A 25,047-nucleotide genomic window follows, 5' to 3' on the forward strand; every position below is an offset into this window, starting at 1 on the left:
TTCCCTCTCAGCCAGACTTTGATTGTGTTACTGCCACTAACTGAAAATGTCTCAGCAAACCTCCTAATCCTTAAACTCAAGAGGCATAGGAAGGATGGCTCTTGTGTGTTCAATAAGGTTTCCCTGCCTAAAATATTCCATACAACAAAATAATGTTTGTAGTCTCTCTGACTTTCTTTGAGTTCCCATAGGTCCTCTATTGTTTGATCTCTGTGGTGCATAAACATTCATTTAGTTAAAAAAGGATTAGACTGGGTTTTCTCTGGGAATGTGTTGAAAGCAGAATCAACTCCAAATTTTGAAAATATTGTGCGTGTGTTTGTGTGTGTGTGCATTCTTTGCTGTGTGGGTTTCTGTGTGTATAGGTACCTGCATATGTGGGGAGTGTACATGCTATGATGTGGATCCATCAGGGGACTGGGGTGACATTCACGGGGACACCTGCGAGTGTGATGAGAGGAGCTGTCACGCAACCTACGACCGATACTCTGACGACTTCTGTTCAGGTGAGACAGGATGGCAACTGGCTGTGTTCGCTTCGGTCTGAAACACTCAAATGTAATGCATTCTATATGTCACTTTAATATAATGTTAATGCAATGTTAACATGTACTGACATAGGACAACTGTAAGGGCAAGCTAATCTCGGTTACCCAGAACTAAAATGATCTTGTGAAAGTTTTTAATTTCCTGTTCTACTTCTGTGGGGAATGCTGTTAACAATTGTGATTAGCTTTGTGCAAAAGAAGGAAGTGAAGATTCCAAACAGAAATTCTCTGACAAACCCCTCCCTTCCACTAATTTCACCCGTGTCAATCATGGCCAAAAAGCACATTTTTACGATACAGCCAATTTTGACTTTGTGGCTGTGTAATCTAGTGGAAACTGTGTATCATCCGCACACGGGCTTGAAAATCACCACACCAGTTAAAGCACGGCATTCACCCAATCCTGATTCATCCGAATAATCAACGACGAAAACCAGGAAAAACTGCTGCTCGTAACCACAATTTTACATTAGCCTTGACAGATTTTTGACGTTTCATCTGTCCACGAGAATCTGTCCACGAGAAATGACAGGCAAGTAAAGCATCAGACACTCAATCAGTCCCCTCCTGTACTCCCTGTTCACTCATGACTGCACGGCCAGGCATGACTCCAACACCATCATTAAGTTTGCCGATGACACAGCGGTGGTAGGCCTGATCACCGACATCGATAGGGAGGAGGTTAGAGGGAGGAGGTTAGAGACCTGACCATGTGTTGCCAGGACAACAACCTCTCCCTCAACGTGATCAAGACAAAGGAGATGATTGTGGACTACAGGAAAGGAGGACCAAGCACACCCCCATTCTCATCGATGGGGCTGCAGTGGAGCATGTTGAGAGCTTCAAATTCCTTGGCGTCCACATCACCAACAAACTAACATCTTCCAAGCACACCAAGACAGTCGTGAAGAGGGCACGACAAAACCTATTCCCCCTCAGGAGTCTGAAAAGTTTTGGCATGAGTCCTCAGATCCTCAAAAGGTTTTACAGCAACACCATCAAGAGCATCCCGACTGGTTGCAACACTGCCTGGTATGGCAACTGCTCGGCCTCCGACCGCAAGGCACTACAGAGTGTTGTGCGTACGGCCCAGTACATCACTGGGGCCAAGATGCCTGTCATCCAGGACGTCTATACCAGGCAGTGTCAGAGGAAGGCCCTAAAAATTGCCAAAGACTCCAGCCACCCTAGTCTTAGACTGTTCTCTCTGCTACCGCACGGCAAGGGGTACCGGAGCACCAAGTCTAGGTCCAAGAGGCTTCTAATCAAATGGCTACCCAGACTATTTGCATCCACCCCCCCCCCCCCCCCCCCCACTACGCTGCTGCTACTCTCTGATATTATGTGTGCATAGTCACATTAATAACTTTACCTACATGTACATGTTACCTCAATTACTTCGACACCGGTGCCCCGCACATTGACTCTGTACCAGTACCCCCGTATATAGCCCCGCTATTGTTATTTACTGCGGCACTTTAATGATTTTTTAAGGTACTTTCTTAAAACTGCATTGTTGGTTAAGAGCTTGTAAGTAAGCATTTCACTGTAAGGTCTACACCTGTTGTATTTGGCGCACGTGACAAATACAATTTGATTTGATTGAATATGTAAACAAAGGGGAGAAGAGAAGTGCAAACAATAGAATCATAGCAATTGTCATGGTTGTCGTAGAAAGGAGCAGACCAAAGTGCAGCGTGTGTGTCGTTCCACATTTTATTTACACTGTGAAACTATGAAATACATATATATAAACTGAATAACAAAACAACAAACCGTGACGCAGAGGTGAAACTTACACTAACTCAAAAACAATCTCCCACCAACCCAGGTGGGAAAAACACCTACATAAGTATGATCTCCAAGTAGAGACAACGAGGACCAGCTGCCTCTAATTGGAGATCATCCCAAGCAAAACCCAACATAGAAATACAAAATTAGAACATAACAACATAGAAAAACTAAACTAGAAAACCCCCGTCACGCCCTGACCTACTCTACCATAGAAATAACAGCTTTCTATGGTCAGGACGTGACAGTAACCCCCCCCCCCCCCCCCCAAAGGTGCGGACTCTGACCACACACCAACACACAAAAAAAAGGGAGGGTAATGGATGTTGACAAATGTCTATGGCGGCTCTGGTGCAGTACTCAGAACCTTCTCATTCCGTGGATCCTCCAGCAGAGGAGGCGGCTCCAGTTCGGGGTGTAACCCCCACTCCGCTCGCTGATCCCTCCGCTTTTGTGTCACCGGACTCTGGATCGTCGCCGAATGACCCGGACCGTGGATCATCACCGGAGGTTCTGGACTGCAGATCATCGTCGGAGGTTCTGGACTGCGGACCGCTGCTGGAGGTTCCAGACTGCGGGCCGTCTCTGGAGGTTGGGAACTGTCGCCGGAAGCTCTGGACTGGGAACTGTCGCCGGAAGCTCTGGACTGGAAACTGTCGCCGGAAGCTCTAGACTGGGAACTGCCGCCGGAAGCTCTGGACTGGGAACTGCTGCCGGAAGCTCTGGACTGGGAACTGCCGCCGGAAGCTCTGGACTGGGAACTGCCGCCGGAAGCTCTGGACTGGGAACTGCAGCCGGAAGCTCTGGACTGGGAACTGCCGCCGGAAGCTCTGGACTGGGAACTGCCACCGGAAGCTCTGGACTGGGAACTGCCGCCGGAAGCTCTGGACTGGGAACTGCCGCCCGGAAGCTCTGGACTGGGAACTGTCGCCGGAAGCTCTGGACTGGGAACTGTCGCCGGAAGCTCTGGACTGGGAACTGTCGCCGGAAGCTCTGGACTGGGAACTGTCGCCGGAAGCTCTGGACTGGGAATGCGCACTGGAGGCCTGATGTGTGGGGCTGGCACAGGTGGTGCCAGACTAGTAACACACACCTCAGGGCGAGTGCGGGGAGCAGAAACAGGACACCCTGGACTGGGCAGGCGCACTGGAAGCCTGATGCGTGGGGCTGGCACAGGTGGCGCCAGACTGGTGACACGCACCTCAGGGCAAGTGCGAGGAGCAGGCACAGGGCATACCAGGCTGGATAGACTCACTGGAGGCCGGGTACATGGGGCAGGCACAGGATATACTGGGCCGTGGAGGTGCACAGGAGGTCTCGATCGTAGAGCTGGCACAACCCGTCCTGGCTGGATGCTTACTTTCGCCCGGAAAACGCGGTGCGCTGGCACAGGATGCACTGGGCTGTGAATACGCACTGGCGACACAGTGCACAGAGCCGGCGCAGGATATCCTGGACCGAGAAGGCGAACTGGAGACCAGGAGCGCTGAGCTGGCACCACCCTTCCTGGCTGAATGCTCAACTTAGCTCGACAAATGCGGGGCGCGGGCACAGATCGCACCGGGCTGTGAATGCGCACTGGCGACACAGTGCGCATCACCGCATAACACGGTGCTTGCTTCGTCACTCGCTCCCCATGGTAAGCACGGGGAGTTGGCTCAGGTCTCCACCCTGACTCTGCCAATCTCCCCGTGTGCCCCCCCCAAAAAAAATTATCGGGGCTGCCTCTCGGGCTTCCATTGTTGCCGTGCTAGTGCCTCATATATTCGCCGTTCATCTCTCGCAGCCTCCATCTGCTTCCTTGATCAGCGATATTCCCCGGCCTGCCTCCAGGGTCCTCTCCCGTCCAGGATTTCCTCCCATGTCCATTTGTCCTGCTGACCGCGCTGCTTGGTCCTTTGGTGCTGGGAGATGCTGTCACCGTTGTCGTAGAAAGGAGCGGACCAAAGTGCAGCGTGTGTGTCGTTCCACAGCTTTCTATGGTCAGGATGTGACAGCAATGTTTAGTATGTAAGGTTATTGAAAGGTGATTATGAACAAAATGTAACATCAACCAACAACATGGACACAAAACAGACAATTATATTACACAATCTTTGTCAAAGTAACCCAAAGATTTTGTGAGGGTTACATGAACTTTAGAAACCGGATACATTCTGTTCTTGATTAAAGTCCAGCTGATTCAGAAATTGGGCGTTGGGTGGAATAATACAGTTTCAGGCAAAGAAAACACTCCACCCACTTCTGTTTTTCAGGATTACCCTGAGATCACAGACACAGGGCCAACACCGAAAAGAAACTCTTCCATCTGGTTCTAATACAACAGTAAAACTTTATAGCCATAAAAAGTTATGCTGTTTCATATGTAACTTTCCAACTATATTTTTGGGAAGGAGGTTTTAGTAACTTATTGGGCAAATGTAATGGATGCTCTCACTGTGCCTTCTATTGGTGATGATAAAGTATATTCCTCTGATTTGTTTCAAAAATATATATTTGCATTGGAACAGCTTTTTATGTTTATGGTGTTTTGTTTGTCAAAACACAGTAAACCTCTCCCTCACAACACTAAATTCTCCCTCATCCTTTCCAGTCCCTTTTCATCCATCCCTCTCCCACTCGCTCCCCTCTTTCTCTGTCCCTCTCTTCTTCCTTCCATCCCCTTCCCCCAACCCCAAATCACCCCATCTACTCACACTCTTTCTTCTACCTAATCTTTCCACTATTTTCCCCTTCTCCTCCCCAACCCCTTCATCTTTACACTCTCCCTCCTCTCCCTCAGGACATGGCCAGTGTAACTGTGGAAGGTGTGACTGTAAGGAAGGCTGGATGGGGAAGAAATGTGAACACCCTCTGTCCTGCTCCTTGTCTCTGGAGAGCAGCCTGAAGAAGTGCAAGGGAACGTCTAACATGCCCTGCTTCGGACGAGGTACAGAAAACTACACTACAGCACAGTACTTCCAATCATTTCTCGTCACCATGGTTTCAATGTGTTTTTTAAGAAATTGTTTGTAGTTTCAAATGTTGGTGCACAATACTCAAACTAACTGAGCAAACCAGTCCAACTATACACCGGTCCATATGGAATCCTTCTGCGCCTAGTGTTGGGATCTCAGCAGAACTGAGGGGATGCCAAGTGTCTCCCTTTCAGTTTACTGGCTAATGTAAGGCTGTGTGTGTGTGTGTGTGTGTGTGTGTGTGTGTGTGTGTGTGTGTGTGTGTGTGTGTGTGTGGTGTGTGTGTGTGTGTGTGTGTGTGTGTGTGTGTGTCAGTGGAGGGACCTCAGAGGAGGAGGACCGCCCTCCTCAGTAAAGTTCATAAAAAGAAAAAGTGAAACATTAAAAAAGTTATCCTTTTAGATAAAACTATACTAAATACACTGCTCAAAAAAATAAAGGGAACACTTAAACAACATAATGTAACTCCAAGTCAATCACACTTCTGTGAAATCAAACTGTCCACTTAGGAAGCAACACTGATTGACAATACATTTTACATGCTGTTGTGCAAATGGAATAGACAACAGGTGGAAATTATAGACAATTAGCAAGACACCCCCAATAAAGGAGTGGTTCTGCAGGTGGGGACCACAGACCACTTCACAGTTCCTATGCTTCCTGGCTTATGTTTTGGTCACTTTTGAATGCTGGCGGTGCTTTCACTCTAGTGGTAGCATGAGATGGAGTCTACAACCCACACAAGTGGCTCAGGTAGTGCAGCTCATCCAGGATGGCACATCAATGCGAGCTGTGGCAAGAAGGTTTGCTGTGTCTGTCAGCGTAGTGTCCAGAGCATGGAGGCGCTACCAGGAGACAGGCCAGTACATCAGGAGATGTGGAGGAGGCCGTAGGAGTGCAACAACCCAGCAGCAGGACCGCTACCTCCGCCTTTGTGCAAGGAGGAGCAGGAGGAGCACTGCCAGAGCCCTGCAAAATGACCTCCAGCAGGCCACAAATGTGCATGTGTCTGCTCAAACGGTCAGAAACAGACTCCATGAGGGTGGTATGAGGGCCCGACGTCCACAGGTGGGGGTTGTGCTTACAGCCCAACACCGTGCAGGATGTTTGGCATTTGCCAGAGAACACCAAGATTGGCAAATTCGCCACTGGCGCCCTGTGCTCTTCACAGATGAAAGCAGGTTCACACTGAGCACGTGACAGACGTGACAGAGTCTGGAGACGCGGTGGAGAACGTTCTGCTGCCTGCAACATCCTCCAGCATGACCGGTTTGGCGGTGGGTCAGTCATGGTGTGGGGTGGCATTTCTTTGGGGGGCCACACAGCCCTCCATGTGCCTGCCAGAGGTAGCCTGACTGCCATTAGGTACCGAGATGAGATCCTCAGACCCCTTGTGAGACCATATGCTGGTGCGGTTGGCCCTGGGTTCCTCCTAATGCAAGACAATGCTAGACCTCATGTGGCTGGAGTGTGTCAGCAGTTCCTGCAAGAGGAAGGCATTGATGCTATGGACTGGCCTGCCCGTTCCCCAGACCTGAATCCAATTGAGCACATCTGGGACATCATGTCTCGCTCCATCCACCAACGCCACGTTGCACCACAGACTGTCCAGGAGTTGGCGGATGCTTTAGTCCAGGTCTGGGAGGAGATCCCTCAGAAGACCATCCGCCACCTCATCAGGAGCATGCCCAGGCATTGTAGGGAGGTCATACAGGCACGTGGAGGCCACACACACTACTGAGCCTCATTTTGACTTGTTTTAAGGACATTACATCAAAGTTGGATCAGCCTGTAGGTTGGTTTTCCACTTTAATTTTGAGTGTGACTCCAAATCCAGACCTCCATGGGTTGATAAATTGGATTTCCATTGATTATTTTTGTGTGATTTTGTTGTCAGCACATTCAACTATGTAAAGAAAAAAGTTTTTAATAAGATTATTTCTTTCATTCAGATCTAGGATGTGTTGTTTAAGTGTTCCCTTTATTTTTTTGAGCAGTATATATTCACATCACCAAATAATGTATTAAAACAAACTGTTTTACAATGAAGGTCTATCGTAGCCTCAGCAGCACACTGTAGGGTAGCACCATGGTGTAGCTGGAGGACAGCAAGCTTCTCTCCTCCTCTGAGTACATTGACTTCAATACGAAACCTAGGAGGCTCATGTTTCTCACCCCCTTCCATAGACTTACACAGTACTTATGACAACTTCCAGAGGACACCCTCCAGCCTATCAGAGCTCTTGCAGCATGAACTGACATGTTGTTCACCCAATCAAAGGATCAGAGAATGAATCTAGTACTAAATGCATAAGCTACAGCTAGCTAGCACTGTAGTGCATAACATGTGGTGAGTAGTTGACTCAAAGAGAAAGGCAATAGTTGAACCGTTTTGTACAAATGAATTTATTCCAAAATTAAGGAGAAGCAAGAGAGAGAGAGAGAGCTATATTTGGTTGTATTTTTTAAACTTTCACTTTCACTTAGATAGCAAAAGAAGATAGCTAGTGCAATGCAGTATTGAATGTGTCTGTCACCTTGATTACTCAAAATTCTTTCGACCTGTGCACCTACTTTGTAAACTTTCATTTATAGGCTAGGTTGGAGCAACCTCATGATGGGTACAAGGAACATTTGAGTATCATGTAGTAGCCTAAACCGATCAATGTTAGATTGAGCTGGGTGTATGGAATATAAATGACAGTCATCCAATATGCTGTAATAGAAATAATGCCATGCTCATAAACATTTTGGAATTCTCCCTCATCTTAAATAGAACCCACCGCCCTTGGTGTGTGCGTATGTGTGTGTGCGTATGTGTATGTGTGTGTGTGTGTGCGTGTGTGTGTGTGTCTAATGAGCATGGCTGGCCAGCTACAGTGTGAGTCAGGGTAGGGGCTGCTCTCAATAGCACTGGCCTGGGTCGATGTTTCTAGATTTATTACACTGCATTATATGCCTCATTAACTGTCCCTCTGGACTGAGGAAGCATGTTTTCTTGGGACCTCCTTATCCTTTGTGTGATTCTTATACCTGACTCTCACTGAAATAATAAAGGAAACCAATGTCCAATATTGCTGATAGCAGTGGGTTTTAAATGGACTAAAACGATGCGCTTCGATACCATACAGATCTAATGAGATCCAAACATTGTGTGGATGTTGTATTTGCATCATGGTAATTGTTTGTGCGTAGCAAATACCTTGTATAGTAGCCTACACTGTAATGGAAAACAGTAAATTATTTGGTCATTTTTTGTATTGTCAACAGTAAGAATACTCTGAAACATTTTACTGCAGCATACTGAAAATGATGGTGCATTGTGGGAAAATGTTGTGGTGGGGGAAATAATTGCTGTATTTCGAATGGTACTGTAATTCCACCCTGTATAATACAGTACCGTATCTTTGGTGAGCCAAATACCTTTTGACCACTAGTGGGTGCATGGTATTGTTGTTTCTGGTTAATTAACATATTAACATATTTTGAGGTGTGACGCTATATTTGTGCACCCATTAGTGAGAATGCTGTACCAATTGAACTCATATATGGTTATAGTGCCCAATCAATTTCAAATGTATAGAGGATAGATTAGAGTGGCAGGAAGTATTAAACCTTAACTGTTTTAGCATTTTGCCATGTCCTTTGGTCTGTTTTGCACTGTAGCCGCTGCCAGTTTGGAAGAATTTCACTGGGCGAAAAGGGTCAGTATTAAGGGATATATTTATCTATATATTTCCAGATATTTAACATTTTATTAAAACCTGTTGGGGATAGGGGGCAGTATTTGCACGGCCGGATAAAAAACGTACCCGATTTAATCTGGTTACTACTCCTGCCCAGTAACTAAAATATGCATATAATTATTGGCTTTGGATAGAAAACACCCTAAAGTTTCTAAAACTGTTTGAATGGTGTCTGTGAGTATAACAGAACTCATATGGCTGTTAAAAACCTGAGAAGATTCCTTACAGGAAGTGGCCTGTCTGACAAGTTCTTGTTCTTCTTGGCTCTGTTTATTGAAAACTGAGGATCTTTGCTGTAACGTGACACTTCCTACGGTTCCCATAGGCTCTCAGAACCCGGGAAAAAGCTGAATGATGTAATTCCAGCCTCTGGCTGAAAAACATTAGCGCGTTTGGATAGTGGCCGGTCAGAGTATCATCAGACTGAGGCTCGTGCACGAGTCGACCCCATGTTTTATTTTCTTTCGTCTTTGAACGTAAACACGCTTTCCCGGGTCGGAATATTATCGCTTTTTTACGAGAAAAATGGCATAAAAATTGATTTTAAACAGCGGTTGACATGCTTCGAAGTACGGTAATGGAATATTTAGAATTTTTTTGTCACGAAATGCGTCATGCGCGTCACCCTTCTTTACTATTCGGATAGTGTCTTGAATGCACGAACAAAACAGAGGATATTTGAACATAACTATGGATTATTTTGAAACAAACCAACATTTGTTATTGAAGTAGAAGTCCTGGGAGTGCATTCTGACGAAGAACAGCAAAGGTAATAACATTTTTCTTATAGTAAATCTGACTTTGATGAGTGCTAAACTTGGTGGGTGTCTAAATAGCTAGCCCTGTGATGCCGGGCTATCTACTCAGAATATTGCAAAATGTGCTTTCACCGAAAAGCTATTTTAAAATCGGACATAGCGAGTGCATAGAGGAGTTCTGTATCTATAATTCTTAAAATAATTGTTATGTTTTTTGTGAACGTTTATCGTGAGTAATTTAGTAAATTCACCGGAAGTTTGCGGGGGGTATGCTAGTTCTGAACGTCACATGCTAATGTAAAAAGCTGTTTTTTGATATAAATATGAACTTGATTGAACAAAACATGCATGTATTGTATAACATAATGTCCTAGGGTTGTCATCTGATGAAGATCAAAGGTTAGTGCTGCATTTAGCTGTGGTTTGGGTTTATGTGACATTATATGCTAGCTTGAAAAATGGGTGTCTGATTATTTCTGGCTGGGTACTCTGCTGACATAATCTAATGTTTTGCTTTCGTTGTAAAGCCTTTTTGAAATCGGACAGTGTGGTTAGATTAACGAGAGTCTTGTCTTTAAAATGGTGTAAAATAGTCATATGTTTGAGAAATTGAAGTAATAGCATTTCTAAGGTATTTGAATAACGCGCCACGGGATTCAACTGGCTGTAGGTGGGACGATTTCGTCCAGCCGCCCCTAGAGAGGTTAAATGTAGGGTGTAGACATGCTCCAGATATGCAGATACGGAGCTAGGGTATTCTCCATAATGGGACAGTTTCTACATGCATCCAATCTGGACCTGAGAAATCTCCCTTCTACCGTATGAGTCCAGAGAGATTTCTGGGTTGAGATACGTTCAAGACACGCACCTAATGCGCATGCACCCGTTTACATATTTGTTGAATATTCTAACTCTGCAAAGGGTATGTGTCAACATATCTAAGCCTTTACACTTAGGCATATTTTCAGAAATGTTTCATATCTGTAATCATTAACTGATCATTTATGTATCCGCATTTAAAAAAATAATCACAATTTCAATAGATAGCGTTACATATGTAGCATTCATCCTCGTATATCCGATCGAAAATGTGCTAAATCCGACTCACGCCCAAATTATTTTGTGTTCAGGTGCCGAAAATTATAGTGTTTCTTCACATGAAGGTGACATACAACATCTGAGCATACATTTTCACCATATTCAGTAGCAGGTTATAAAAGGCACGGAAAGGCAAACATCATATTTAATCCAAGTTTCCAAAAAATGCAGCATAGCAAATCCAGACCTCCAATCACAACACATTTTCTGTGAAGATGCAAAGGTAGGCCAATCTTTGCTAAAAATATATACAGTTGAAGTCGGAAGTTTACATACACCTTAGTCAAATACAATGTAATGTGGGTCGTCTAAAGGGGACCAAGGCGCGGCGTGTGAAGTGCTCATATTTCCTTTAATGAATACACTTAAAACAGAAAACAACAAAATGACCAAACAGTTCTGTCAGGTACTACAGACAAAACGGAAAACACACTACTCACAATCAACAACCCACAAACCCAAAAGGAAAAACCCCCTACTTAAATATGATCTCCAATCAGAGGCAACGAGGACCAGCTGCCTCCAATTGGAGATCAACCCCAAAAAAACAACAACATAGAAATAGAAAACCTAGAAATAGAAAACCAGAAAACCAACCAAACACCCCGTCACGCCCTGACCCATCTACTATAGAAAATGACCTCTTACAAGGGTCAGGATGTGACAGCGCCCCCCCCCCCAAAGGTGCAGACCCCGACTGCACACAACCCCCCCAACAAAACAACCACAAAAACACACGGGGAGGGGAGGGAGGGTGACAAAAGTCTATGGCGGCACTGGTGCTAAACCCAGAACCTTCCTATCTCTCCCATCCTCCAGCAACGGAGGTGGCTCCGGCTCCGCTTCTGTAACACCGACCTGTGGATCATTATTAGAAGAATTGGACTGTAGATCATTACCGGAAGCTCTGTGCTGCAGACCGCCGCCGGAGGATCTGGGCTGCAGGCCGCCGCCGAAGGTTCCGGGCTGCAGGCCGCCGCCAAAGTCTCCGGGCTGCGGGCCGCGGGCCGCCGCCGGAGGCTCCGGGCTGAGGAGCGTCGCCGGAGGCTCCGGGCTGAGGAGCGTCGCCGGAGGCTCCGGGCTGAGGAGCGTCGCCGGAGGCTCCGGGCTGTAGGCCGTCTCAGTAGGTTCCGGACTGTAGGCCGTCTCAGTAGGTTCCGGACTGTAGGCCGTCTCAGTAGGTTCCGGACTGTAGGCCGTCTCAGTAGGTTCCGGACTGTAGGCCGTCTCAGTAGGTTCCGGACTAAAAAACGTCGCCGAAGCTCTGGACTGGGAACTGTCGCCGGAAGCTCTGGACGGGGAACTGTCGCCGGAAGCTCTGGACGGGGAACTGTCGCCGGAACCTCTGGATGGGGAACTGTCGCCGGAAGCTCTGGACGGGGAACTGTCGCCGGAAGCTCTGGACGGGGAACTGTCGCCGGAAGCTCTGGACGGGGAATGTGAACTGGAATCCTGTTGCGTGGTACTGGCATGGGTGGTGCCAGACTGGTAACCCCCACCTCAGGACGAATGCAGGGAGCAGGAACAGGACACTCCGGAATGGGCATGCGCACTGGAGGTCGGATGCGTGGAACTGGCTTAGGTGGCACCAGACTGGTAACACGCACTTCAGGACGAATGCAGGGAGCAGGAACAGGACACTCCGAACTGGGCACGCGCACTGAAGGTCTGATGCGTGGAACTGGCTTAGGTGGCGCCAGACTGGTAACACGCACCTCAGGACGAGTGCAGGGAGCAGGAACAGGACGTACCGGGCTATGGAGGCGAACTGGAGACCAGGCATGCTGAGCAGGCCTAATCCTTTCTGGGTGAATGACCATCCTTGTCCTACACCGGTTAGAAGCTGGCACCGAGCGCACCCGGCTGTGAATGCGTATGGGTGATATATTGCGCATCACACCATAACCCATTGCTCATTCATCCACTCGCTCCTCAGCACGCCCGCTCCGTAGTGCTCTTTCTGCCAGTACCTCTCTTCGGAATCTTGTGTCGAGCTCCGCGATTGACTCCCTGACTGGCTCCTGTCTACTCCACGGCTCTCTCCGATACGCACGGGAAGTTAGATCAGGTCTCCCCCCTGACGTGGCCAAACTCCCCGTATGCCCCCCAAAACATTTGGGGGGGGGGGGGCTGCCTCTCCGCCTTGCCTATTGGTGGATATAGTGCCTCGTAGTATCGTCGCTCCCTCTGCTTCTTCAATTTCCTCCTTCGGGCGTCGATACTCCCCAGCCTGCCTCCAAGGTCCTTTTCCATCCAAAATGTCCTCCCAAGTCCATTCCTCTAGATACTCCTTACCATGCTGCTTGGTCCTTTTGAGGTGGGTTGTTCTGTCACGTGGGTCGTCTAAAGGGGACCAAGGAGCGGCGTGTGAAGTGCTCATATTTCCTTTAATGAATACACTTAAAACAGAAAACAACAAAACGACCAAACAGTTCCGTCAGGTACTACAGACAAAATGGAAAACACACTCAAAATTAACAACCCACAAACCCAAAAGGAAAAACCCCCTACTTAAATATAATCTCCAATCAGAGGCAACGAGGACCAGCTGCCTCCAATTGGAGATCAACACCTCCCCAAAAAACATAGAAATAGAAAACCTAGAACACAAAACATAGAAATAGAAAACCAGAAAACCAACCAAACACCCCCTGTCTCACCCTGACCCATCTATTATAGAAAATGACCTCTTACAAGGGTCAGGATGTGACAAACATTTAAACTCAGTTTTTCACAATTCCTGACATTTAACCCTAGTAAAAATTATATGTTTTAGGTCAGTTAGGATCACCACTTTATTTTAAGAATCACACACGCTTTTTACATTTACATTACATTTAAGTCATTTAGCAGACGCTCTTATCCAGAGCGACTTACAAATTGGTGCATTCACCTTATGATATCCAGTGGAACAACCACTTTACAATAGTGCATCTAAATATTTTAAGGGGGGGGGGGGGCGGTTAGAAGGATTACTTTATCCTATCCTAGCTTTCCTTAAAGAGGTGGGGTTTCAGGTGTCTCCGGAAGGTGGTGATTGACTCCGCTGTCCTGGCGTCGTGAGGGAGCTTGTTCCACCATTGGGGTGCCAGAGCAGCGAACAGTTTTGACTGGGCTGAGCGGGAACTGTGCTTCCTCAGAGGTAGGAGGGCCAGCAGGCCAGAGGTGGATGAACGCAGTGCCCTTGTTTGGGTGAAGGGCCTGATCAGAGCCTGAAGGTATGGAGGTGCCGTTCCCTTCACAGCTCCGTAGGCAATCAACATGGTCTTGTAGCGGATGCGAGCTTCAACTGGAAGCCAGTGGAGAGAGCGGAGGAGCGGGGTGACGTGAGAGAACTTGGGAAGGTTGAACAGCAGACGGGCTGCGGTGTTCTGGATGAGTTGTAGGGGTTTAATGGCACAGGCAGGGAGCCCAGCCAACAGCGAGTTGCAGTAATCCAGACGGGAGATGACAAGTGCCTGGATTAGGACCTGCGCCGCTTCCTGTGTGAGGCAGGGTCGTACTCTGCGAATGTTGTAGACCATGAACCTACAGGATCGGGTCACCGCCTTGATGTTAGTGGAGAACGACAGGGTGTTGTCCAGGATCACGCCAAGGTTCTTAGCACTCTGGGAGGAGGACACAAGGGAGTTGTCAACCGTGATGGCGAGATCATGGAACGGGCAGTCCTTCCCCGGGAGGAAGAGCAGCTCCGTCTTGCCGAGGTTCAGCTTGAGGTGGTGATCCGTCATCCACACTGATATGTCTGACAGACATGCAGAGATGCGATTCGCCGCCTGGTTATCAGAAGGGGGAAAGGAGAAGATTAATTGTGTGTCGTCTGCATAGCAATGATAGGAGAGACCATGTGAGGATATGACAGAGCCAAGTGACTTGGTGTATAGCGAGAATAGGAGAGGGCCTAGAACAGAGCCCTGGGGGACACAAGTGGTGAGAGCGCATGGTGCAGAGACAGATTCTCGCCACGCCACCTGGTAGGAGCGACCTGTCAGGTAGGACGCAATCCAAGCGTGGGACGCGCCGGAGATGCACAACTCGGAGAGGGTGGAGAGGAGGATCAGATGGTTCACAGTATCAAAGGCAGCAGATAGGTCTAGAAGGATGAGAGCAGAGGAGAGAGAGTTAGCTTTAGCAGTGCGGAGAGCCTCCGTGACACAGAGAAGAGCAGTCTCAGTTGAATGCCCAGTCTTGAAACCTGACTGATTAGGATCAAGAAGGTCATTCTGAGAGAGATAGCAGGAGAGCTGGCCAAGGACGGCACGTTCAAGAGTTTTGGAGAGAAAAGAAAGAAGGGATACTGGTCTGTAGTTGTTGACATCGGAGGGATCGAGTGTAGGTTTTTTCAGAAGGGGTGCAACTCTCGCTCTCTTGAAGACGGAAGGGACGTAGCCAGCGGTCAAGGATGAGTTGATGAGCGAGGTGAGGTAGGGGAGAAGGTCTCCGGAAATGGTCTGGAGAAGAGAGGAGGGGATAGGGTCAAGTGGGCAGGTTGTTGGGCGGCCGGCCGTCACAAGACGCGAGATTTCATCTGGAGAGAGAGGGGAGAAAGAGGTCAAAGCACAGGGTAGGGCAGTGTGAGCAGGACCAGCGGTGTCGTTTGACTTAGCAAACGAGGATCGGATATCGTCAACCTTCTTTTCAAAATGGTTGACGAAGTCATCCGCAGAGAGGGAGGAGGGGGGGGGAGGGGGAGGAGGATTCAGGAGGGAGGAGAAGGTGGCAAAGAGCTTCCTAGGGTTAGAGGCAGATGCTTGGAATTTAGAGTGGTAGAAAGTGGCTTTAGCAGCAGAGACAGAAGAGGAGAATGTAGAGAGGAGGGAGTGAAAGGATGCCAGGTCCGCAGGGAGGCGAGTTTTCCTCCATTTCCGCTCGGCTGCCCGGAGCCCTGTTCTGTGAGCTCGTAGTGAGTCATCAAGCCACGGAGCAGGAGGGGAGGACCGAGCCGGCCTGGAGGATAGGGGACAGAGAAAATCAAAGGATGCAGAAAGGGAGGAGAGGAGGGTTGAGGAGGCAGAATCAGGAGATAGGTTGGAGAAGGTTTGAGCAGAGGGAAGAGATGATAGGATGGAAGAGGAGAGAGTAGCGGGAGAGAGAGAGCGAAGGTTGGGACGGCGCAATACCATCCGAGTAGGGGCAGAGTGAGAAGTGTTGGATGAGAGCAAGAGGGAAAAGGATACAAGGTAGTGGTCGGAGATTTGGAGGGGAGTTGCAATGAGATTAGTGGAAGAACAGCATCTAGTAAAGATGAGGTCAAGCGTATTGCCTGCCTTGTGAGTAGGGGGGAAGGTGAGAGGGTGAGGTCAAAAGAGGAGAGGAGTGGAAAGAAGGAGGCAGAGAGGAATGAGTCAAAGGTAGACGTGGGGAGGTTAACTTCTTGGGGCTATGTGGGACGCTAGCGTGCCACCCGTGGTGCACCCTATCAACAGCAGGTGCATTTCAAGAGCGGCAAATTTGAAACCAAATAAATGTCAAAATTCAAATTTTTCAAACATACAACTATCTTACACCCTTTGAAAGATAAACATCTCCTTAATCTAACCACGTTGTCCGATTTCAAAAAGGTTTTACGGCGAAAGCATAAAGTTAGATTATGTTAGGAGAGTACATTGACAATAGCTGTGTGTAATGTTTTGTCAATTCAAAGACAGGGTCACCAAAACCATAAAACCAGCTAAAATGATGCACTAACCTTTTACAATCTCCATCAGATGACACTCCTAGGACATTATGTTAGACAATGCATGCATTTTTAGTTCTATCAAGTTCATATTTATATCCAAAAACAGCGTTTTACTATGGCATTGATGTTGAGGAAATCGTTTCCCTCCAATAACCGGCAGTCAAGTCAGCACCACAACTTAAATAATTAAAATTAGAAAACATTGGTAAAATATTATATTGTCATTTAAAGAATTATAGATTTACATCTCTTGAACGCAATCAACTTGCCAGATTTAAAAATAACCTTACTGGGAAATCACACTTTGCAATAATCTGAGCACTGCGCCCAGAAAAATATGCTTTGCTATACAGACAAACGGCCATGTTGGAGAGATCTAAAATCGAAAATACTATGTAAATAATCCATTACCTTTGATTCTCTTCATCAGATGTCACTTCCCGGAATCCCAGGTCCATAACGAATGTAGTTTTGTTCAAAAAAGCTCATCATTTATATCCAAAAAGATCCGTGTTGTTAGCACATGATCTAAGCCAGCCGGACTTCTCGTCATGAACGAGGGGAAAAAATATATTTACGTTCGTTCAAACATGTCAAACGTTGTATAGCATAAATCATTAGGGCCTTTTTTAACCAGAACATGAATAATATTCAAGGTGGACGAATGCATTCTCTTTTAAAACGTTTTGGAACGAGGGTACCCAACATGACCTCGCGCGCCAGAGTCTAATCGGCCATCACCGTTCCAAGGCTCTTGTTCGGTCAGATCTCATAGTAGAAGATTCAAAACACTTTGTAAAGGCTGGTGACATCTAGTGGAAGCAATAGGAAGTGCCAAAACATTAATCAGCCCCTGTGTGTTTCAATGGCATAGGCTTAAAGGTAATTCAACACATCAGGTATCCACTTCCTGTCAGAAAATGTCTCAGGGTTTTGCCTGCCAAATGAGTTCTGTTATACTCACAGACACAAATGAGGAGATAGACAGATGGGTCAGGGGAGAAAGAGAGAATGTCCACTTGGGAGAGATGAGGATTCCAGTGCCACCACCCCGCTGGCTCGATGCTCTAGGGGTATGCAAAAACACGTGGGCAGACGAAGAGAGAGCAGTAGGAGTAGCAGTGTTATCTGTGGTAATCCATGTTTCCGTCAGCGCCAGGAAGTCTAGGGACTGGAGGGTAGCATAGGCTGAGATGAACTCAGCCTTGTTGGCTGCAGACCGGCAGTTCCAGAGGCTGCCGGAGACCTGGAACTCCACGTGGGTCGTGCGCGCTGGGACCACCAGGTTAGAGTGGCAGCGGCCACGCGGTGTGAAGCGTTTGTATGGCCTGTGCAGAGGGGAGAGAACAGGGATAGACAGACACATAGTTGACAAGCTACAGAAGTGTTGTTTCTTGTATTATTGTCTCTTGTGTCTTTAGAGAACTGTTTCACTTTGATATCCTTTTTCTTCTGTCCTGATTTTCTCTTTCTCTTCTTCTGTTAACTAGATATTCTTTGTTGTTCTTCGTTAGCTAGCTAGCTTCTTCCAAAAGAGTCCCTAGCAACTGCTTAGCAACTGGTAAACAATTCAGCTAGCTAAGATAACTACAATTTATGAAAAATAGTTATTTTTCAAAAGCCTATCTTCCTTGTTTGTTGCTTGTTTTTTCTCCTCTTCAGTCTTGCAGTTTTCTTTTGCTTTTTTCCGATGTACTTCACTCTAAAAACCATGTCAATTTCAATATTTGTAGGAGCTCATTTTTCAGCTGCCGTACCTCAGGCATAACAAAAATGTCCAGCTTTTCAGTTCTGCCCACACATTTTCTATGGAATTGAGGTCAGCGATTTGTGATGGCCACTCCAATACCTTGACTTTGTTGTCCTTAAGCCATTTTACACAACTTTGGAAGTATGCTTGGGGTCATTGTCCATTTGGAAGACCCATTGTAAAGTGCACCAGTCCCTCCTGTAGCAAAGCACCCCACAACATGACGCTGCTACTCCCGTGCTTCACAGTTGGGATGGTGTTCTTCAGCTTGCAAGCCTCCCCCTTTTTCCTCCAAACATAACGATGGTCATTATGGCCAAGCAGTTCTATTTTTGTTTCATCAGACCAGAGGACATTTCTCCAAAAAGTACGAACTTTGTCCCCATGTGCAGTTGCAAACCATTGTCTGGCTTTTTTATGGCAGTTTTGGAGAAGTGGCTTCTTCCTTGCTGAGCGGCCTTTCAGGTTATGTCGATAAAGGACTCGTTTTACTGGGATTTCCAGATATTTTTCAGTTCTGCTCACAAATTTTCTATAGGATTGAGGTCAGGGCTTGGTGATGGCCACTCCAATACCTTGACTTTGTTATCCTTAAGCCCTTTTGCCACAACTTTGGAAGTATGCTTGGGGTCATTGTCCATTTGGAAGACCCATTTGCAACCAAGCTTTAACTTCCTGACTGATGTCTTGAGATGTTGCTTCAATATACTGTGGATATAGATACTTTTGTGCCTGTTTCCTCCAGCATCTTCACAAGGTCCTTTGCTGTTGTTCTGGGATTAATTTGCACATTTCGCACCAAAGTACGTTCATCTCTAGGAGACAGAATGCGTCTCCTTCCTGAGCGGTATGACGCCTGCGTGGTCCAATGGTCTTTATACTTGTATACTATTGTTTGTACAGATGAAGGTGGTACCTTCAGGCGTTTGGAAATTGCTCCCAAGGATGAACCAGACTTGTGGAGGGCTACAATTGTTTTTCTGAGGTCTTGGCTGATTTCTTTTGATTTTCCCATGATGTCAAGCAAAGAGGCACTGAATTTGAAGGTAGGCCTTGACATACATCCACAGGTACACCTCAAACTGACTCAAATGATGTAAATTAGCCTATCAGAAGCTTAGTGTGTGTAAGCTTCTGACCCACTGGAATTTGACTGGAAGTCAGAACCGTCCAGAGTAGTGATGCTAGTCGGGCGGGCAGGTGCGGGCAGCGATCGGTTGAAAAGCATGCATTTAGTTTTACTAGCGTTTGAGAGCAGTTGGAGGCCACGGAAGGAGTATTGTATGGCGTTGAAGCTCGTTTGGAGGTTTGTTAACCTCTTGGGGCTAGGTGGGACGCTAGCGTGCCACCTGTGGTGCACTCCATCAACAGCAGGTGCATTTCAAGAGCGGCAAATTTGAATCCAAATAAATGTCAAAATTCAAATTTTTCAAAAATACAACTATGTTACACCATTTGAAAGATAAACATCTCCTTAATCTAACCACGTTTTACGATTTCAAAAAGGTTTTACGGCGAAAGCATAAATTTAGAGTATGTTAGGACAGTACATTTACAAGAGTTGTGTGTAATGTTTTGTCAAGTCAAAGACAGGGTCACCAAAACCATAAAACCAGCTAAAATGATACACTAACCTTTTACAATCTCCATCAGATGACACTCCTAGGACATTATGTTAGACAATGCATGCATTTTTAGTTCTATCAAGTTCATATTTATATACAAAAACAGCGTTTTACTATGGCATTGATGTTGAGGAAATCGTTTCCCTCCAATAACCGGCAGTCAAGTCAGCGTCACAAATTAAATAATTAAAATTAGAAAACATTGGTAAAATATTATATTGTCATTTAAAGAATTATAGATTTACATCTTTTGAACGCAATCAACTTGCCAGATTTAAAAATAACCTTACTGGGAAATCACACTTTGCAATAATCTGAGCACTGTGCCCAGAAAAATACGCGTTGCGATACAGACTAGACGTCATGTTGGGGAGATCTAAAATCGAAAATACTATGTAAATAATCCATTACCTTTGATTCTCTTCATCAGATGTCACTTCCAGGTATCACAGGTCCATAACGAATGTAGTTTTGTTCAAAAAAGCTCATCATTTATGTCCAAAAATCTCCGTCTCGTTAGCACATGATGTAAGCCAGCCGGACTTCTCGTCATGAACGAGGGGAAAAAATATATTTCCGTTCGTTCAAACATGTCAAACGTTGTATAGCATAAATCATTAGGGCCTTTTTTAACCAGAACATGAATAATATTCAAGGTGGACGAATGCATAGCCTTTTATAACGTATTGGAACGAGGGTACCCAACATGAAGTAGCGCGCCAGGTGTCTAATGGGACATCACCGTTCCATGGCTCTTGTTCGGTCAGATCTCCCTCCAGAAGACTCAAAACACTTTGTAAAGGCTGGTGACATCTAGTGGAAGCAATAGGAAGTGCCAAAATATTCCTAAACCCCTGTGTTTTTCAATGGGATAGGTTTAAAATCAATACAACACATCAGGTATCCACTTCCTGTCAGAAAATGTCTCAGGGTTTTGCCTGCCAAATGAGTTCTGTTATACTCACAGACACCATTCAAACAGTTTTGGAAACTTTAGAGTGTTTTCTATCCATATATAATAAGTATATGCATATTCTAGTTACTGGGTAGGATTAGTAACCAGATTAAATCGGGTACATTTTTTTTATCCAGACGTGCAAATGCTGCCCCCTAGACCCAACAGGTTAACACAGTGTCCAAAGAAGGGCCAGATGTATACAGAATGGTGTCATCTGCGTAGAGGTGGATCAAGGAATCATCCGCAGCAAGAGCGACATCAATGATATATACAGAGAAGAGAGTCGGCCCAAGAATTGAACATTGTGGGACCCCCATAGAGACTGCCAGAGGTCCGGACAACAGGCCCTCCGATTTGACACGCTGAGCTCTGTCTGAGAAGTAGTTGGTGAACCAGACGAGGCAGTCATTTGAGAAACCAAGGCTGTTGAGTCTGCCGATAAGAATACAGTGATTGACAGAGTCAAAAACCTTGGCCAGGTTGATGAATATGGCTGCACAGTATTGTCTTTTATCGATGGCGGTTATGATATCATTTTGTACCTTGAGCGTGGCTGAGGTGCACCCGTGACCACTTCGGAAACCCGATTGCACAGCGGAGAAAGTATGGTGGGATTCGAAATGGTCAGTGATCTGTTTGTTAACTTGGCTTTCGAAGTCTTTAGAAAGGCAGGGCAGGATGGATATAGGTCTGTAACAGTTTGGGTCTAGAATGTCTCCCCCTTTGAAGAGGGGAATGACCGCTGCAGCTTTCCAATCTTTAGGAATCTCGGATGATATGAAAGACAGATTGAACAGACTAGGGGTTGCGATAATGCCGGTGGATAATTTTAGAAAGATCGGGTCCAGATTGTCTAGCCCATCTGATTTCTGCGGGTCCAGGTTTTGCAGCTCTCTCAGAACATCTGCTATCTGGATTTGGGTGAAGGAGAAGCTGGGAGGCTTGGGCAAGTAGCTGGGGTGGGTGCGGAGCTGTTGGCCGGGGTTGGAGTAGCCAGGAGGAAAGCATGGCCAGCCGTACAGAAATGCTTATTGAAATTATCGATTATTGTGGATTTATCGGTGGTGACAGTGTTTCCTAGCCTCAGTGCAGTGGGCAGCTGGGAGGAGGTGCTCTTTTTCTTCTTGGACTATACAGTGTCCCAAAACTTTTTGGAGTTAGAGCTACACGATGCAAATTTCTGTTTGAAAAAGCTAGCCTTTGCTTTCCTAACTGACTGTCTGTACTGGTTCCTGACTTCCCTGATAAGTTACATATCACGGCGACTATTCGATACTAGTGCAGTATTGAAGCAACATCTCAAGACATCAGTCAGGAAATTAAAGCTTGTTCGCAAATGGGTCTTCCAAATGGACAATGACCCCAAGCAAACTTCCAAAGTTTTGACAAAATGGCTTAAGGACAACAACGTCAAGGTATTGGAGTGGCCATCACAAAGCCCTGACCTCAAACCTATAGAAAATGTGTGGGCAGAACTGAAAAAGAGAGTGTGAGCAAGGAGGCCTACAAACCTGACTCAATTACACCAGTTCTTTCAGGAGGAATCAGACACAATTCACCTAACTTACTGTGGGAAGCTTGTGGAAGGCTTTCCGAAATATTTTACCCAAGTTAAACAATTTAAAGGCAATGCTACCAAATACAAATTGAGTGTATGTAAACTTCTGACCCACTGGGAATGTGATGAAAGAAGTAAAAGCTGAAATAAATCATTCTCTCTATTATTATTTTGACATTTCACATTCTTAAAATAAAGTGATGATCCTAACTGAACTAAAACAGGGCATTTTTACTAGGATTAAAGGTCAGGAATTGTTAAAAACTGAGTTGAAATGTATTTGGCTAAGGTGTATGTAAACTTCCGACTTCAACTGTATATATATGTATATATATATTTTTTTTTTATTTAATACATTGTTTACACACTCATTTTGTGGCGCCCAAATAAAAAATTGTAAGCTGGAACTCCACAGCAGAAAATACATGATTTTTGCTGCTATGCTACCAGTTACAGTGCTTTTAGCTTGCGGTTTGCGTGTGTCTTTTATGCAGAGGGGTTAAAATCATTAGAGCAAGTTCTTAAAGAAAAATATGGATTTCAAATTTGTCAACTTATTGAACATGTCCTCAAAACTCAAATGAGCATCAGAAGTTGTCCTTATTCTATAACCTGATATGATAGCATATAACCTGATATGGACCTCAGTCAAGTGCATATGTATTTTTTATTTGCTGAGAAAATATAGTATGCAGTGCTACTTTCAGTGCTTGTCATCATACAGAGAAAATAAGATGTCCACAAAGGCCTATCTCAGGATGTCTAATGAGTCAATTTCCGGCCATACCATGTAACATATCCGGAGGGAATCCCAAAATGATTTGTGCATGAAAAAAAATATGGGTTTAATATTTGTCCAAATATTGAGCATGTGCTGAAAACAAAGAAATGGATCGGAAATCGTCCTTATTTTCAGCACATCAAAAATCGTATCAAGATGCAGATATGGACCTCGGCCTAGAGAAGTATATCTGGAATCAAAATTGCTTCATATCTTGAGAAAACACAGACAAGCGATGTATACAGTCAGTATTTGTCAACATAAAGAGAGTAATCCCAATATCATAGAGGTCTAAAAGACACATCTGGATTCCGAATTTGTCAGGATATGGTGCATATCCACAAAACTCTAAATATGCATTGGAAATGGTCTGTATTCTGTATAATCTCCTGATATGAACCCTTTTCGGCCAGTGTTTGTTAAGGCCTCTAGAAGTGCAAGTGGTATAAAACACCAAATATGCATTAGTATGCTGTAATGTTTACCTATCAGCCAACCTGCTTGCACCAATCCCTTGTAATTGTAATGAGTGTCGTAATGATTGGACCAAGGTGCAGCGGGAACGTGTATACTCATCTTCTTTAATTGGTAAAAAGAAGGAAAAAACAAACAAACCACATATACAAACACAACGACCGCCACTAACATTCCTGCCATGTGCTCAGACACTAAACAAGGAGACAACTACCCACAAACCCCCATAGCAAAACATCCCTATACATAGGACCTTCAATCAGAGGCAACGAGGAACAGCTGCCTCCAATTCAAGGTCAATCAAAAACCCTAAACATAGAAATAGAAAGACTAGACTAGAACATAGAAATATACTAACATAGAACATTAACCAAAAACCCTGGAACACTCTAAACAAACACCCCCCTATATAAACACATAGCCCAACAAACCCCGAACCACATAAAACAAACACCCCCTGCCACGTCCTGACCAAACTACAATAACAAATAACCCCTTTACTGGTCAGGACGTGACAGTAATTATAGTAAAGTACTGTGAAATACAAACCCCTCCGTCAACTAATTTCTTTTGTTCATCCATTCATTAATTCTGATTACTGTAGCATTAACTTTTTACAGCGTAATACAGTGAGTTTTACAGTATTGTACTGTGTGTCATTACACAGTACTCGCTTTGATGCTGTATTCATATTACAGTAAGCTACTGTCAAATTCACGGTAATGCCTTTACATTGTATGTGATTTGTATGGGCATTCTTTGTGTTGGTGTTGTATGTACAGTACTTTGTATTGTGTTGTATGGGCATCTGATGTATGTCATGTACTGTATGTATGTTACAGGAAACATGCCTTTCGCAGACACTAGCATTTCCAGTAGATCTTTCTGGGACACTGTGGTCTGTGATTTTCAAGAAGACGTTGATTTAACTGGCTGTGTTAAATTCCCCCACCTGGTCCATCAGGGTGGTCAGTCAGGGTGATCCAACGGCATTGTAAAAAGAAAATCCATTTTATACACAGTGTTATGTCATTGCTCTATTCACATTAACTTAGTAAAATGTGTCTCGCTGGTGGTTAGTTGCGACCTGTCCATCTTGGGTCATAATCAAAGACTAGGCTGTAGCGAGGAAGAAAGTTTGAATAACAGTATAAAAACATGTGTGAGCATCTTATAGAAGGGGTTCCCTGTAGCTCAGTTGGTAGAGCATGGTGTTTGCAACACCAGGGTTGTGGGTTCGATTCCCACGGGGGGCCAGCACAGAAAAAAATGTATGAAATTGTATGAAATGTATGCATTCACTACTGTAAGTCGCTCTGGATA

The 25,047-nt window shown here is 45.5% G+C and overlaps 1 protein-coding gene across 1 annotated transcript in view; it reads left to right on the forward strand.

Annotated features, from left to right (window-relative positions):
* The window catches only part of itgbl1 (integrin, beta-like 1), a 161,513-nt gene that overhangs the window by 31,139 nt on the left and 105,327 nt on the right, over positions 1-25,047 (forward strand). The window contains exons 6-7 of the mRNA XM_014163793.3: positions 366-506; positions 5,122-5,268. Coding sequence (XP_014019268.1) covers positions 366-506; positions 5,122-5,268 — 288 coding nt within the window. The remainder of the gene's footprint in view (positions 1-365; positions 507-5,121; positions 5,269-25,047) is intronic.

This window comes from Salmo salar, chromosome 21 (assembly GCF_965601325.2).
Source record: "Salmo salar chromosome 21, fSalSal1, whole genome shotgun sequence".
Taxonomy (NCBI): Eukaryota; Metazoa; Chordata; class Actinopteri; order Salmoniformes; family Salmonidae; genus Salmo; species Salmo salar.